Raw genomic sequence first — 16390 nt, forward strand, 5'->3', positions numbered from 1 at the left:
GTTAATTCAATGGGTTGGTACGAAACTGGTTTTCAAAAGCTGCTAAGTTCAAAGCTTCTGTCTGTACCAAGACAACAAAGACAACAACAACTTGGCAACAGGTAGAACAAGTTGCAAACTTTAGTATTTTGTTCTTCTAATATTCTGTTGGACAGAGGACTTTTATTTAGAAAAAACAAACAGGACTGTGGTGGAAAAAATAAGTACATTCGTTCAAATACTGCACCTATCTGAGGTTTCTTTCATTCACAGCTTTATAGTTAACTACAATTCAGTAGCAGGTACTGGTACATACAAATACTGTACAGGTGAAGTAACTTGATACTGTGAAGATCCCATTAATGTAATACATTGTGATTTGAAAGTACTTAAAGTATCTGTAGCATGAAGCACTAGTTCACAGCACTGCATCAGCATAAGTCTGTTTTCTGTGTATTTATGTAGTTCAACCTCTGTGCTTCTGCATAAGCTAATGTATGAACATGTGAGGTTTACTTGTAGTGGACACTACCACCACCGCTGACCCCCAACATTACTGTTTTTGTAGTGTGATCCTGGTAGGACCCATCTTTGGAAACAACTAGTCTAAAACTAATGCACTAATGCACCAATGCCCCCCCCCCCACCACACACCATCAGAGATGCAGGCTTTTGAACTGTCCACTAATAACAAGCTGGATGGTCCTTGTCCTCTTTAATCGAAAGGACACAGTGTCCATGGTTTCAAATTTTGGTTCATCTGACCACAGAACAGTTTTCCATTTTTCCTCAGACCATTTTAAATGAGCTTTGGCCCAGAGAACATGATGGTGTTTCTGGGTCGTGTTCACATGTGGCTTCTTCTTTACATGATACAGCTTTAACTAACATTTGTGGCTTGCACAGCGAACTGTGTTCACAGACAGTGATCTGGAAGTGTTCCTGAGTCCATGCAGTGATGTCCAGTGGAGAATCATTTCTGTTTTTAATGCCTTGCCGCCTGAGGGCCCAAAGATCACATGCAAAAGGTTTCTAAACATTTAACGTCCCCTGTGTGTTTCCTACCTGCTGGCATCTGGTCCAGGTTTGAGGCGCCCCTGAGCGTTGGCCTCCCACACGCTGTTGGCGAGCTCGTTGCCGATGGCCGACATCACCTTGATGAGCTCCAGCGGCCACTCATCCAGGTCTAGAGAGCGAACCCTGGACAGGTGAGTGCCCAGGTTCCTGTGGATGCCTGAGCACTCGATGCAGATCAGGGCCCCGAGGTTCAGACTCGCCCAGTCTGGGTCTAAAGGAGACGCACAGACAGTAGCATTGTTTTTTAAAAACTAAAATGTGTGTTCCTCCAAAGTAGAAACTATTGGAAGATAATCAATCACACTAACGAGTGAAAAAAAAATCATCTTAAATAAAGCATAATGCCTTCAGACAGAATCTGCAAGTCCTCTGTCTCATAGAATAAAAAAGTTTCTGGGTGGTGTTTTCTACAATATGCTCCGTCCATAACTGGACGATGCATTTAGCTGAAAAAGCAGCTGAGTTGTCAAACTTTGCATTTTGAAAATGGTCATCTAGTTGGTGCTGATGGTATTTGGTACTTACTCTGAGCCTCGCAGTCGGCACAGCGGCTATTCCCTCGAATACTTCTGATCGACTGCAGAGCCAACGCCTCTGTCTGGCTGGTCAGACGAGACTGGAAGGAGATTTCAAAAGAATTGTTGATGAATTGGTGATCTGACCAGTTCAACTGGAGATTCTGTCCAAATCCCTTTGGTCTATGAGTTTGTACCACTTTTATGTCTCGTTTTAGTCTTTGTGGTATATTTGCTCGTTAATTCTTTTTGTGAATCTTTCTGTCTCATGTTTTGAGATATGACATCGTGCCCTTTGTCTTTGTTGTCATTTTCAATTTCCTTATGGTAATTTGGGTTTATTTTTACTTGAATTTGTCGATAGTCATTTTGTGTCTCATTCTTTGATTGTACTTTAAATTCTTGCTTTGTCTTGTGGACATTTCGCACCTTTTCGTAGCAGTTTTGCGTCTCATCTTCTTTTAGTTTAGTGCTTTCCTAAATTATTAAAACATCTCTATTAGGCTCATATTTAGTTAGTTACTTTGGTCTCTGTAATTATTTGCATCTCTTGTGTCTTGTTCTAACTGTTTAGTATCGTTTTCTGGTGGTTTGAATCCCTTCTTTCTTTCTCCTTTGGTCCATTTATACTTCTGAGTTAGTTTGAGTTCCTGTGCATCTTGTTTTACTACATATACTCTGTTTGTCAGACAAGTTAAGACTGGTTCAGGTTGAACCTACTAATGTCTGTGAACGAAGGAATCACACAGCAAACAAATGGAATGGGGGGAGGAAGGGGTGGACGGTGTTTTTGGGGGGGGAGCAATAAAATGCTGAGAGCCTGAAGCATAAACACAGCAGGCGTTGACTGAGAGCCGCTTGCTGTATGTGCAGGTGGAAAATGGCAACGCTGAGGCTGAATGTGAGGAACAGTAATTGGTATTTTTCTAATTATGTGAGTGAAAGTGTGTGTCTGCAATCTGTGTGTGGAAGCAAGACACAGCGAGACGATAGAGTGTGTTTAAGTTGTATTTAAGTTCCTACTTCAATGTTCAGTCCCCGTTCGAACCTCTACATTTAGATGGAACACTGCCAGACTCTGGTGGCATCCTGTGGTGCTCACCTTGTTCTTGCTGCTCTCGCAGGACTGCAGGCTGGCCAGGATCTGGCTCTCGATGACCTGAACCCAGGCGTCCCGCTCCTCGTAAGAAGTGGCTTCAAAATGCCACGTCTGCCCCGTCAAAGAGACGATGGTGAACTCAAAGTTCTCCTCTTGTTCTGTTGGAGAGGAATGAAACACAGATTTAATGAAACTCTCTTCTCTTCACTGGAGACACACATTCACCTGTGCCATCTGGTTTCTGCTCTTAGCCTGAGATAGAAGAAGACATTAGTGTCTCGCGCGAAAAACTCGATTTAAACAGTCAATATCGTCCTGGACTTTCCCACACCTTGCATGAAGAACCTTTTCACTGATATCATACACGGACTGAAGGAAACCTGGACCAATCACTGCTGACCTTAGTGACCCCCTCCTGCTGCCTGAAGCCAGGATGTCGCCCAAATTACCCTGCTCCTCACTGAAGGCACCAACGCATCACTGGGAGAGGTCAGTCATTACAATCAGGGCCTGTTAAAGGTGGGGGGGGGGACATATGGATCTATTACCCAGAACCCCCCTGAGAGGTTAATAGGATGATCAGGAATCAATTAGGACTAGTGTGTGCGGACATGTGTGTGTGTTTCTGTCACGACTGGAGATCAGACTCCAGGTCCTGGACTTTGCAGACCAGTTTTAGGAGGTCTGACATGTTAAATCACTTAAGAACAAATTTCAAAATGCTTGTACTTTACATGAATATGTGAGTATAATGCAACTAAGCCTTTACTCAACTACACTTCATTTCTAGTACTTTTTAGTACAGTACAGTACATTTTACTACAGTACATATGTCTGTCAGATATAGTAACAAATTACTTTTGAATGTTTTATACTTCCTGTCCAATTAAGAATACGATTTCAGGGCTGTAGATGTTTTTCTGGTAAATAAAGGATTAAATGGCCGTTTAAGTGTCGAATATTTTTCCTAATTCTTCAGGAAAATAAATGAGTTTTCCAGTGATATTGATGTGATTTGAACAAGAGAAAATTCACTTGCATGGAAGAAAAAACTGAACAACTAAAACATCAAATGAGTAAAAAAAAAAAAAAAAAGAGTTGAGATTATGTTGTTATACTTTCTGTCTGGAGGATCAAGAACGAACTGTTTCCACATTGAAGATGTCCCTTTAAAAAAACAACAGGATTGTGAACTTTAGAGACGTGGAAGAGTGTGGCTGTGCACAGCTCTGCCACATTTGGAAATGGTTACCGAGCACAGGAATGATGGGAAGTGGAGGTGAAGTCGGGGCACGGCTGAGCTGGTATCACTGCAGCCACCACAGCAGATCAGACAACAATCAGCTTCTGTTTACAATTAGCCACAGCGAGGAGACATGAGGCGGCACTGGGGAAGTGGGGGACACACTTAATCAAAGCATGGCCTCCAGCGTGGCTGAGAATTCCCAGGATTCCTACGTTTCTGTTGATACTTCCCTTAATAAAATCACTTGAAGGTGAATGCTCCGATCTTTCCTCCAAGTCCTCAAACTTACTAATTATTTTCAGGTTTACAAGAAAATATCACAGATTGTGGTTGTGCCGTCAGACTTTTGGACCTGTGTAAACCTAAAACAGCATGGGGTGACGGCTCGGAGAACATCTCAGCGTAGAGGTCGGTAATCACTCGTGACACTCTGGGCGAGCGTTTCTGGAAGCAGCAGTTTTGTGACGTGTGCCGGCAGCGAAGCAGTGAAAAGATGAGAGGTTTTAATCAGTCGGAGAGCGGTCACGGCCGGCCCGCGAGGAAACGACCATTTGCTCTTCTTCAACTCCAGTCATTTGGCTAATTGGGAGCATCTCAGAGCACCGGAGCTGAAGCTCCCCTCTGGCTTGGCTCTGGATAATCAATGGCCTTGTCCGAGGAGAGGAAAGATGGACGTCGAGGATAGAAGGGAGAGCCCAGAGGCCAAACGGCAGGCTGAGGAACCGTTCCTCTTTCAGGATAAAAAGACTGAAAACACCTTTGCTGACCAAAGTTTCCTTTGCTGAAAATAACGGTGGATCATTTTCATCTCTTTGGGGCTTCAGGCTGCTGATGAGCTCAGTCTGATTAGTTGATGTTAATTAAAACTACTGTTTACAAGGGCTGGTTAATGGCTCAAGGTTAAACCTGACTTTTATTTCAAACTGGCAGCGGAATTTTCCAAAACGGCAACATTCAAAATGTTTAAGTTTCCATTTCTCCACCTTGAAATTTACGTAGAAAATAACTGAAACAAGCCTTTTTATAATGAAAAAAGTTTTGTCAAAATTAAAATGCAATACCTTAAGCAGTAAAGACGTAACTCAGACAAAGACATCAGGACACATCTCGTCCTAAATTCTCAAAATAAAGATGAGAAGTGTAAAAGAAAGAAAACCAAACTAACTCCAATAAAAGTATTAAAAGATGTTTTTTAACGGCCTTCATAAAGGTGCACGGTTAATCAGGTGTGACTGGTAAATAACTGTAACGTGGCTGAACCCCAGCGAAACCTGCTTCAAGTGAACATAAAGTGGTTTTCATATCCAAAATTGAAAGAAAATAAACATGTGAGGAACAATTTAAGCATCGATCTTGAATCAATCTCTAACCTTTGCTGCTTTTTTTAAACAGAACAGCACTCGACCAACCTGCCACCTGCAGCATCTTCTTGCTCACCGTGACACATAACTCTACACCTCTGGAGTTGCTACAAGGTCTTAAGTGCATCGCTGCAATGTGGGTGTGACCTTAAAGAATCAGCTCAAACTGTAAATGATGCACCTGCTGCTGGTTTCCTTCCTACTACCAGCTTCCAGAGTACCAGGTCCAATAGGTGCCAGAAACCATAACCGTGTTAAACGTGTCTGATGAAGGACAAATTGTACCCAGTGCAGACAGTGTATTTGGAGGCTCTGGGGTCTGCATCAGATTTCTCTTCCTTCTAAACAACGGCCCACCCATCAAGCTCTGGTTGAGCCCTGCAGGGTCAAGAGCAAGAATCCCATCATAATTAAATTCCCATGATTCTCTGTTTTCAAGGCGATAGGAGGGGGTGGGGGTCGGGGGTGGGCTGCTTGACAATTATGGAAACCAACAATCCAGAAAGGCCCTGCCTCTCTGTGGCGTAAATTAAATGCTGTTTCTGGATTTAAATGGTACGCGCTGACCCAGTGCACCGCAGCAGCTAATGAATAGAATGAGGGGGCCATCAGGCTGTGCAACTAAAGAACCACTCCCACCACCCGGTTTCCCTCTGGAAACCTCCACCTGAGTCTGTCCTCCTGTCCTGTTACTGTAAAAAGGAAACATGCTTGTATGCACATAGTGACAAAGACACACAAAAATAACAACTAGTAACAAAGGAGTTGATTGCACAGAGAACGAACACAAGCTGCTGCTTTTAGCCTCTTTTAGCTCCTACTTTTGGTTTTGTGCCAGATTTACGTCCATGTTCTGTCTCTAAAGGCAATGACACAAGCCCCGAGACCCCACTGCCCACGCATTGCTCAACAGCAAAGAGCACAGTTAGAGAGCAGCTGTGAACAGTGGTGGATTTAGGAGCTCAGCTGGTGAAGCTATAAAACAGGAAAACAAAAAACTAACAAATAGTCACATGTTACATTTCTGCCACTACACACTTTTCTGCAGACTTAATGGGCCACAGTTCTAAAAATACATTTGCTTCACTCAACCATATTGAACATCATGGGTGGTTTCCTCAAGCTTCACATGTTAAATCTCATGTGTTGGTTAAAAATGATTCATGTCTGTGCTCTTTCATAGCAGGACTCCAGGACTGTCAGACAGCAGCCTTAAGCTTCTCCTTTATGCTCACTCAATGCGGATACACAGGATAATGCTAATGCTAAACCCAGTACCATAATTAAGGCAGGGAAATTATTCCATCTGCATGTGCAGGCGTATTCGTATTAGGTCTGACATTCACCGAAAAGAAGCAGAAAGTGGCCTGAAGATTCTTGATCCTAGAGGATATTTAAGCAAAAAGAAGTTGGATTCACTGATTCCTCTGCACACTCACAGCCACCTGAACTCACTCGGCCTCTCCTGCGAGCTTGTGTACCAGACTAAATGTATGCATGAGAGTACAAACACACCCAGCGAGTCACCTGCGCCGTATTGGTAATTACTGCCACCGCTCTCGGCTACTGTGGGCGACATTCACACAGAGTGAGGTGGCGCACAGGCAATTTGTGAACTCTGACACCGGCAACCTTTAGCAGCGGAAAAAGAACAAACCAAATATACAGCATTTACAAGACGCAAGAAAGGAGGGGAAGGGGGGGGGGGGGGGGCAGGACATGCATACAAGCCTATCATCCAAGGTGTGAGGTGTAGAGTTGACCCAGCTTAGTGTGTGTGTGTGTGTGTGACAAGCAGGACGGTAGGTGCAATGAGAGGGGAGGCGTGAGGGAGACAAAAGGGGGCCTCGGGAAACACAAATTAAAAGCCTTAAATGTCACCGCACACAGTATTGCTTTGCGACACAGGTCATTACTCCCCATATTATTCGCACCCTTTTACAACATTAATAACCTGGAAAATATTGCAGCCGATTGTTCTAAAGTCTCTCGGAAAAAGAAATATATAGGTCTATTTTTCTGAACAAGTAGAACAAGCAGAAGAAGCCATGATGTTAGAGACAATTTATCTTCAGTCATGCAGACATATGCAAAAACTCAGAAGCTACACTGACTGCTGATAAATGTTTCACTGTGTAGTTTAAGTAGAGTTAGGTTCACTAACAGATACATCAAACACATCTGAACAACCACCAACACCGACTGCACGCCACGTTTAACACCACCTGTACCACGCATGCTTCTGGGGTGAGTCTCCACTGGACGGGGGGGTGTGTTTGTTCGCTTGTGTCCTCAGAGGTGACGAGGGTGGGGACGGAAAAAGATGCAAGTGGGAGGGACAGCGTGACGGACAGGTCAGGTGACTCCGGCAGCAGGAAAACAGTTCATTGTAAAAATGAACGTTTTCTCCATTGCAATAGTAGAACAAACACACACCCAAAGCACCAAGTCAGAACCCATTTGGTGATTTGCAGCTTTTAAGGCCAAAACTGAAGGTTGGTTTAAATTAAACTACTTGTTCAAATATAGACACACAACAACGCTTTTGGGAAACGGGTGTTTTGGAAGCAAATGTTGGTTCTTGAAAATAAAGTCAAAAGTATCTGATTTTTCTCCAATTCACATTTTTGATCAATTAATTTTAATTTAACAACAGCAATTTAACAAGTCCCTGCATCCGCTGCTGCTCCTCGGCTGTCTGTCCCGTAAGCTCGAGGTCACCACAGCGGATCATGTGGACCACCGTTCATTTAGCTCGGATGCACTTCCTGACGCAACCCTCCCCACTTTTACTGGGCTTGGGGCCGGCATTCACATGTGCTCACATGTAGCAACGCTCCAGTCGATCATCCTCCATGAGCATCCAATGTTTCTGCATACAGAATGAGGGGAGGCTATGCTCTCAAAATCAGAAACTCTGGGACTAGTTGGGCTTCTGACTGCTAAGACAAACGTAGCAGCTAGTACATCTCATAGCTCAACACTTTGGAGGCCACGGGCTACTTCTGATGTATGTTTGTAGACAAGTTTGACACTGCAAATCATCAAGTCTTTGTTTAGTGGGTAATAAAGTACAGGGTGCTTCATCCCAGCAATAATTAGAAGGTTGGGCTGGGGCAGCAGGTGTCCTCCTGTCCGTCAAAGGTCCACCACAGCAGTTTATTTTTACCTTCAGAGTTGTGCAGGCTGTTGGTGTAAATGCTGCGCAGGCTACTGACGCGATTTAGTTTCCACGCTTTACGTTTGGCTGCATCCGCCGATGGCAGGAAGACAGAGAAGAGAGGAAACAGGACGGAAGAAAGACAAAACGGAGGGACGGATGAGGTGTAATGACAAAAAAAAGAGACAGAGAAAACAGAAAAGGGAAGAGAGAAGCAGTGTCAGAAACAGCAGCTTTGAGGAAGATTCAGAGGATGAGTGCAGGAGCGATTGAGCACAGTTTGCAACACAACACAAACAGATAAGAGCTTATCAAACCTTGATCATTTTCTTCTGAGCCTCGTGACTTATACACTGATCGTCACATTTTTACATCAATGGAATTTCTATTTAAGCTGTTGAGGTTCTGTCTGCTTTTGTTCCTGAAATAATGTGCAGTTGTGAGCGTCATTCAGAATTGATTAAAAGGGAAATAAAAAACTGCAAAGCTTTGCTCTGTGACCTCTGGTCCCTTTAATGCTTCCAGTGCTGCTCGGTCTTAAATAGCAAACCTCCTGTTATATTTACTTCCCTGCGGCTACTTTGAGCATTTGCCACCAAAACTAACATTTACAGAGGATTAAATACGATCGTGGCTGTGTGAGAGGAGACGCCGGCACTTCAAATGTTACTCCGCTCATTTCCTTTGCTGACTCTTGTTCTTCCACTGTAGGCAGGACGAGCATTAAGCGAGACTTATTCCCTTAAAACAAGTCAAATATACGGAAGCTGCTCTCGGCCACAGTAGCAATCTAAAAACGTGTCACTTCAAAAAGGTCAAAGGCTGCAGCTGTGAAACTAGGACGAGAGCCACTGACACTGCACAGCATGCGTTAAACGTACAAAAACCCGGATTTTGCAGAAAGAAGAAATCTTTTATAAAAGGCTTAGTGAGAGTTCAGCAGTTATTTTTAAAATATATTTTAGTCAAGGGACAACTTCGCTTCCTGAAATGGTCCGACTGAAAGTCTGTGTAGCCTCTTTTCTGTCTTTAGTGATGGCAGTAACTGTGCCTCATCAGACATTGTGCCCTAAAAATGGAAATTACTTTGCAAATGAACTAAATTATTTTAGTGTAATACTGACAGCTCTGGACTGTCAGAGATCTGCTGGACCACCTGGTCTCCCCTCCACAGTGGGCCTCTTTGTTTCCCACCTGTATGACCCCTGCCGACCCAAATTGACCTGTGATGGTGAACGTAGCCCATCTCCCCTGATTAAAGCAGACTTTAAAGGAACTCATCCTCACAATGAGGCGGTGTCTTGCAGGTGCACGGACCCGCTGACGTCTGATCGTCACACTGGCCTGTCGGGGTCGAATTTTGAAATAAATGAACCTCTGCAGGTGAGACACCCTGTGTGTGATCTGAAAGGGCAATTACAGTGTCTCTCTCTCACACACACACACACACACACACACACACACACACTCCTCATGGGCTCCACCTGTTGTGAGCAGTGTAATGGTTGAGCAATCAAAGCAGCTGCCAGTGTCTCTACACAAAGAAATGCAGGAATGTGCCCAGTGGCCCTGTGGTTACCTGTGTGGGGCCACTTCAAATATCAGAAGCTGTGTGTCTAGGAATGTTGCAGGTCAATTTCAAAGCTTAAACCTTTTTAGGGAGGGGGGGTCAAATGGTTTCTAGTTCACACTGAGGCTGTTATCAGCTGCTATGAACCTGACAGAGGTCTGTTTGTGTGCTACACATTTTATTTAGACTTGTGTCTCTAATTAAATATGTTCGCTCTTTCAAGTGTTAGAACAAGAAACGACGACCAATTTTAATCACCACCTACTTCTCCAAATAGTTTTTGAATATTAGATAAGTCTGTTTCTAGGCTGTTGATAGTTCAATTAAAGGAATATTATCTCTTGAATCGACTATGGTCAACTGCAATGACAAAATGTCAAAATGTCCACATGAGCGTCGGACTCAAAAACTACCCAGAGGACGGAAACACAAAGTCTTGTGGAGGTTTTGACTCAGACTCGTTTTAGTCTCATGGCTCATAGTCAGAGTCCAAAGTTCCACAAGACTTAGACCAGTCAGTACTGACACCAGTGAACTAGTCAAAGTCAAACATTAGTCTCGAGTCACAGTCAAAACCAAATGAGTTAAGTTAAAACAACTTGGTCATGAAACCGGTTCCCGGTTCTGTTCATGTTCTGCCTCGTTACTTCTCTTATTAATGGGCTGTAAGTGGACATGTCATCAAAATCACTGTCCTGGGCTCATGAACAGCAAGATAGATCCAATTCAAACTAAGATCAACAGCTTTCAGCTTGTCCCTTCAGGGGTGGCACAGCCAACATGTTCCGCACGTTGACTTGGCATGTGTTTTTATGGCGGATGCCCTTTCTGCTGCAACCCTCCCGTTTTATCCGGGCTGGGGACCGGCACCAGGGTCGCCCTTGGGGGCTGGGTGTGGTGGGATTAGAAGGCAATGCCGTCTGAATCCCAGGCCTACGCTCTGGGCCAACACTGAGCCACCCGGCCCCCTGAAAATGTACAAAAAATACTGAGTGGATTCTGCTGGTGGCCTAGTTCTACCTGGGGGAGCTCGGCTGCTGAGGGCGGTTCCTCCTCATGAATTACACCAGGTCTTGCTCTGACATGAAGATACTTCAGCCGCCCGCCTGGTGTGACAGGCAGCAAGTCGGCGAGCCAGCCAAGCACGCTCAGTGCTTAATGGCTAAATTGGGAAGACTGTAACTAATCGCTTATTGAATAATGAAAGTGACACAGCTGATAAAGGATTTCAATACGGTGGATTATTTATAATATTTCACTTAAGCCTCTCCGGCTGAATAATAAGGGGGCGAGTCGACGGAATCAGGGAGCGTCTGATAACGTTTGATAATAAAATGGTTACAGCAAAAAGAAAAAAAGAAGAAGGGGAGTAGGTGACTAGATGGTGGAAAACTAAAGAAGACGAGGACAAAAAAGATGCAAAGACAAAAAATAAATGGGAAAAAGGACGTAAAAAGAGAAAACAGAGGACAGAAAAAGAAAAAGACACTTAATTTTCCAAGATTAGGAAAAACAATGGGAATAAAAGAAAGTGAAAAAAGGAAAGATGGATGGAGATAAAGAAGACAAAGCAAAGAAGTGACAGAAAGACGAGTAAAAAAATGAAAAAAAATGAGAAAAAAGAAAATAGAAACAGACTAAAAGCTAAAGGATTAAAATAGGAAGAGACCCCCCCCCCAAACAAAAACCCCAAAACAAAACAGAAAAAAGCCATTGGAGAAACGAGAGGAAAGCAAGACCAAGGAAACCAATCAAATCAAAATCTGTTCTAAATCAAAAAGTAAAACAAGGGAATGAAGGAAAGAAGAGAGAAAACCGAAATAAAAACAGAACAAAAGGATAGAAGGGAAAATGGGAAAGGAAGGAGGGAGATCGAGAGAGAGGAAACACGGTGAAGGAACGAGGGTAGATGTGGAAAAGAGAAGGACAAGAAAACAAATGGGAAGAGAGAAAATGAAAGGAATGAAAAAGAGAGGAGAGGAGGGCAGATGAAGGGAGATGCTGCGTCTATCCGTCAATCCGACAGCCCTTTGCCTTGTCAGCCGCTTGACGCCTCCGTGATGGAGGGACGAACATTACACATCTGCTGCTGCTGCCACATCTGTTCAAACATCCACAGTGTGTCCAACTGTGTTTAACTGTGCAAACACTCACATCTAATGAAAGCGAGGAGAAATCTGCATTTATATGAGGAAGAGAGCAGCAGCAAATCCAGGTCACAAGGTCCCGCTTGGTCCAATAACCGAGACCTGAACCCAGCCTGTAAACAAAACGCCGCTCGCTGTTAGCTCAGCCTGCTAATGCTAATTGCTAGAGATGACACAGTTTATTAAACAACGACGACCTGGTGTCCAGCACTTTGTGGGACCTGTTGTTGAGTCTCAAGCAGAGATAACCTCAAATAAAGACAAAATAAAACCCCAGTGGGGGAGTGTGGTGGTCAAAAAGTTGCATACCAGGTAAATGCAAATGCAACAACATCCCAGTCGCTTGACCTTTGTTGCATGTCCTTGATTTCCTGTCTCTCAACTACCGCTGGCTCATAAAGAACGTCTCAACACATTTCAAAATAAAAGTCCACGAAGCACCTGGTAACTAAAAGCTTACTGCGTGTGCCACAGCATCCCTCGTTCTCTTGCCTCGTCTCTACTATCTTTCAAATAAAGGATGATATTTCCATAAGTAATATACAAAATAAAAACCCAGATGTGCCAGTGCTGAGCACTGCAGTATGCAGGTGTTTATGTGCTTTAGGTTACTGGTCAGTGAACGCTCTTGTTCTACTTGTCCCCCAGCAGACAGTAGAGACCCAGGCATCGAGCATGTGGCAAAGGTTGTGTTACAAAGTGATCCACAGACACAGAATGACGACAGGGGAAAACTCACAGAGACAGAGAAGAAGAGCAACGGGCTGAAGAGATGAAGGGCTGACAGAATGAGACGATGGAGAGATCCTTCCCTGACCCGGAGGTCAGGGGTCTCAGGTGATCACATGACTGCGTTTCCCAACCCCGGTCGCTAAATTAACTGCACTCTGTTTCTTCTGGAAGTTTTAAATAAAGAACTGTTCAAATTTGTTTTTTTAATAACTAGAAGTATTCTCCATAGGTATATACAAATGTCTGAGTATGTCTGAGTATGTCTGTTAGTGTTATGAAGTACCTGAGTACACAGATACATTTACAAAAGCGTCGGAAGTTTTCTGAGGTACCGTGTACAAGTCATTTGGTATTTGGAAGTAAATAAGGTCATAGATAGTGGATGTACTTTCAAGTATACAAGTTTTCACAAATGTGTGTATTTTTGGAAGCGGTTTGGCATATTTCTAAGTATAAAACCGTGGCTGGACATATTTGGAAGTAAATAATTGATAGTTGTACCTTTTCCAAGTGTGAGCAAAGGTCCACAGTTATCAGGAACCAGTGTGCGAGTACAAGTTTGAGTTCATTAATAAATGTACAATAAGAAACATTGAGGAAGTATATTTCCTGCAGACAGTAAATATACTGGACTAGAGGCAGTTTTGAAAGAAGGTGTCGAGTAAAACAGTGACTTTATTGTTTCGGGTGGTTGGGTTGAGTGGTCGGACCCGGGCAGGGAAAGTGTGAGGCGAGGGGAGGGGAGATGGAGTTACCTTCTGCAGTACCAGAGAAGCCGTCCGCTTTGAAGTTGCTGGTGCTCTTCTTCCGCCGGTGCTTCTTGCGGTTGGCGTGCGGCGACGGCGGCGGCTCCATCTTGGGACTGGTGGTACTGGAGATACTGGGACTGGAGCAGACCGATTCTCCCAGGCCCGTGTCTGAGGATTCAAACAAAGAGGGACCTCTTCAAGCACAGCGTGTCTTCAGTGAGAAAAGCACTAAAATGACGAGTATCTGTGAATGAAAGGCCTTCAGAACAACAGCTGATAAAAACTAAACCGTGGTGTTTGGACCTGTTCGGGTTCGGGTGTAGGGCCGAGCGAGGCTGCGAGAGCAGGGACTGTCTCTCTGCCCTCCACTCGTCAGGGAGGCCGCTGACAGCTGTGACTAGCGGCAGAATAAAATAACATTCAGCTTCCATCAATATCACAGTGTGACGGCGACACTGACATGGGTGTGTGCGTGCAGAGCTGGAAACTCGTGTGCACAAAACACACACGTGCATACACAAGCGCTCATTGGCCAACACGTCCCCAAACGGCAGACAGCCCCCCCCCCCCCAAGGACGGCCATAACTTATTTTACAATCGTTTAGTCTCAGCTCAAGTGGAAAATGTGACAACTTATCTCTGCTGACAAGATGCCATCCCCGAGCGCGCAATTAACCGCAGTGGATTAACGGCCCTCCCATCTGCAAGCCGCGCTCCATCCACGTCAACCTCCCCCTCCACCCTCAAGACTTCCTCCTCCTGCTTCGCTTTCTATCCATCCCTCCATCTCTCTGACTGTTGGCTCTGGTGGGCTTTCCCTCCACTCTGTAACTCAACAGTTTGGACACCAATTGGGACTGTGCAAGACCATCGAAAGCCCAGGGGCCGTCCCCTTCTCCAGCATCCATGTTTGACTGCAGATTTATATGTCTCAACATATGTGAACACAGATTGATGGGCATGCTGGGACCTGTAAGGTAAGCTTTACTTCTTTTCCACTGGTGTTGTGCTACACAAATCCAAGCAAGGTCTGTGTTTTTAGCTCTAAAAGGTTAAATTAAGATAGTTTCATGTGCAGCCTCATGGTGTAGACACGGTGCTGTTTGAGGAAACAAACAGGGTTCAGCTGTGAATGTGTGAGGCCTCCAGGACTCCACCTCATCAAATAATGGTTCGAGCATTTCGCAGCTCTAAACGTTCTTTGCTGAGGGCTGGGAGGCACAGCGCTGACAACTGAGCTGTCAGTCGGGTTTATTGCACTAACACACACACACTGACAGCTGTCAGTCGCTGTGTATCACCGTGTGTGTGTGTTTGTAAGGTCTAGAATAAGGTACAATACACACTCAGAGACTGTTCGCTTGATAAGCAGGTAAAGCTGCATTAGAGCTGTGGCAGGTGGATCAGTGGGAGACCGGCCCTCTCGTGGAGCTCCACACTGGGCCCTCTGAGCCTCAGCATGCTGCCTGCAATCGACCTGCGAGTGTGGAGCTGATCTGAACATGACACCTGCTAATTTGTCCGACTGTACAGAACTCTGGGACTGAACTTGGGTGCAGGTCAAAACCTCAACAGACCCTAAACTAGATTTGGTCTTGGTTCACTTAACTCTTATTAAGAGTGCTGTAAACCTTCCATTACTTTGTTTGGGGGCCTGGTGGCTCAGTGGCACAGCATTGGGTTGGGATGGAGAAGGCAGCAAGTTCGAATCCCACCCCTACAGGTGTGGCCCCGCCCGGGTGGCCCTGGGCGCTGGTCCAGAGCCCCAATTAAAACAAAAAGGGAGGGTTGTGGCAGGAAGGGCATCCAGCGTAAAAACACATGCTGAATCCCTACACACAGCTGCACTTGTTAGTTACCTGTGCTGACTCCAGAGTTGGCGATGACAGTGGCCTCGGTCCACTGGTCGGCGCTGGAGACAGAGTAGGAGCGTTGGTGCATCCCCTCCACGCCACGACTGTTGAACGACACCAAGTTGACGCCGCTCGCCATCTGAGACACAGACGAGCTGCTTGACACCAAAGCTGGGAGAGGAAGACGGGGTTTCGTTAAGAGTTTCGTCTGAGAGGACAGAAAACGTCAGAGCTGGTTACAGTTTGTTGTTTGGATGCATTAACACACGGCCAATAAAAGTGTTATGTATGTAAACGTATTATCAGCAAAACGAACTTGGAAGTACTCAGTCCTGTCAGACTTTACTATCAATAATTACATTTGCAAACTACTAAATGTTACATACTAGTAGTAAAACTGAGGCTTAAAACTACTCAGCATTCGAATACTTCAAGGCTCAGAGTAAGTGCAATCTGTTACACATTACGTGTTTTCTAAGGTACAGAAAAAGATATCGGATGGATTTTCTTAACCTTATCTTAGTAAAAACACATCTTTAAACCATCAGAAATGTTAAAATGGGTGATTTTCCTTCGCTTTACTTGCAGCGCATGCGTCCAAACACACACACACACACACACACACACACACACACACAGAGGGGGGACCATAAAAGGCAGCATCTTACAAGCTGGCTGCTTAAATCAAACCCTTGAGTTAGTAAGAGGCTGCGTAGTCCAACAGCCGGGTGAATCATCCCCCCCCCCATTCTCTCATTACAGCTCATTTCTTGGTGCTGGCTGAGTGGAGCCAGGATTCTGATTGCATTAATATTCATGACAATAATTAGTACAGAGCACGGCTCACTGAATATTCATGCTATTAGCTCCTGGATCACTGTGTGCCCCATGTGTGAGTGTGT

The 16390-nt window shown here is 44.7% G+C and overlaps 1 protein-coding gene across 6 annotated transcripts in view; it reads right to left on the minus strand.

Moving 5' to 3' along the window:
* Positions 1 to 16390, minus strand: part of agap1 (ArfGAP with GTPase domain, ankyrin repeat and PH domain 1) — a 126296-nt gene that overhangs the window by 18339 nt on the left and 91567 nt on the right. For 4 of the 6 annotated variants that reach the window (XM_067499912.1, XM_067499911.1, XM_067499909.1 and 1 more), the window contains 5 exons: positions 15495 to 15659; positions 13642 to 13803; positions 2674 to 2828; positions 1582 to 1672; positions 1045 to 1267 (listed from right to left, as the gene is read on the minus strand). In XM_067499912.1, coding sequence (XP_067356013.1) covers positions 1045 to 1267; positions 1582 to 1672; positions 2674 to 2828; positions 13642 to 13803; positions 15495 to 15659 — 796 coding nt within the window. The remainder of the gene's footprint in view (positions 1 to 1044; positions 1268 to 1581; positions 1673 to 2673; positions 2829 to 13641; positions 13804 to 15494; positions 15660 to 16390) is intronic. The other 2 variants (XM_067499908.1, XM_067499910.1) reach the window with 2 other exon arrangements.

This window comes from Channa argus, chromosome 4 (assembly GCF_033026475.1).
Source record: "Channa argus isolate prfri chromosome 4, Channa argus male v1.0, whole genome shotgun sequence".
In the NCBI taxonomy this organism is placed as follows: domain Eukaryota; kingdom Metazoa; phylum Chordata; class Actinopteri; order Anabantiformes; family Channidae; genus Channa; species Channa argus.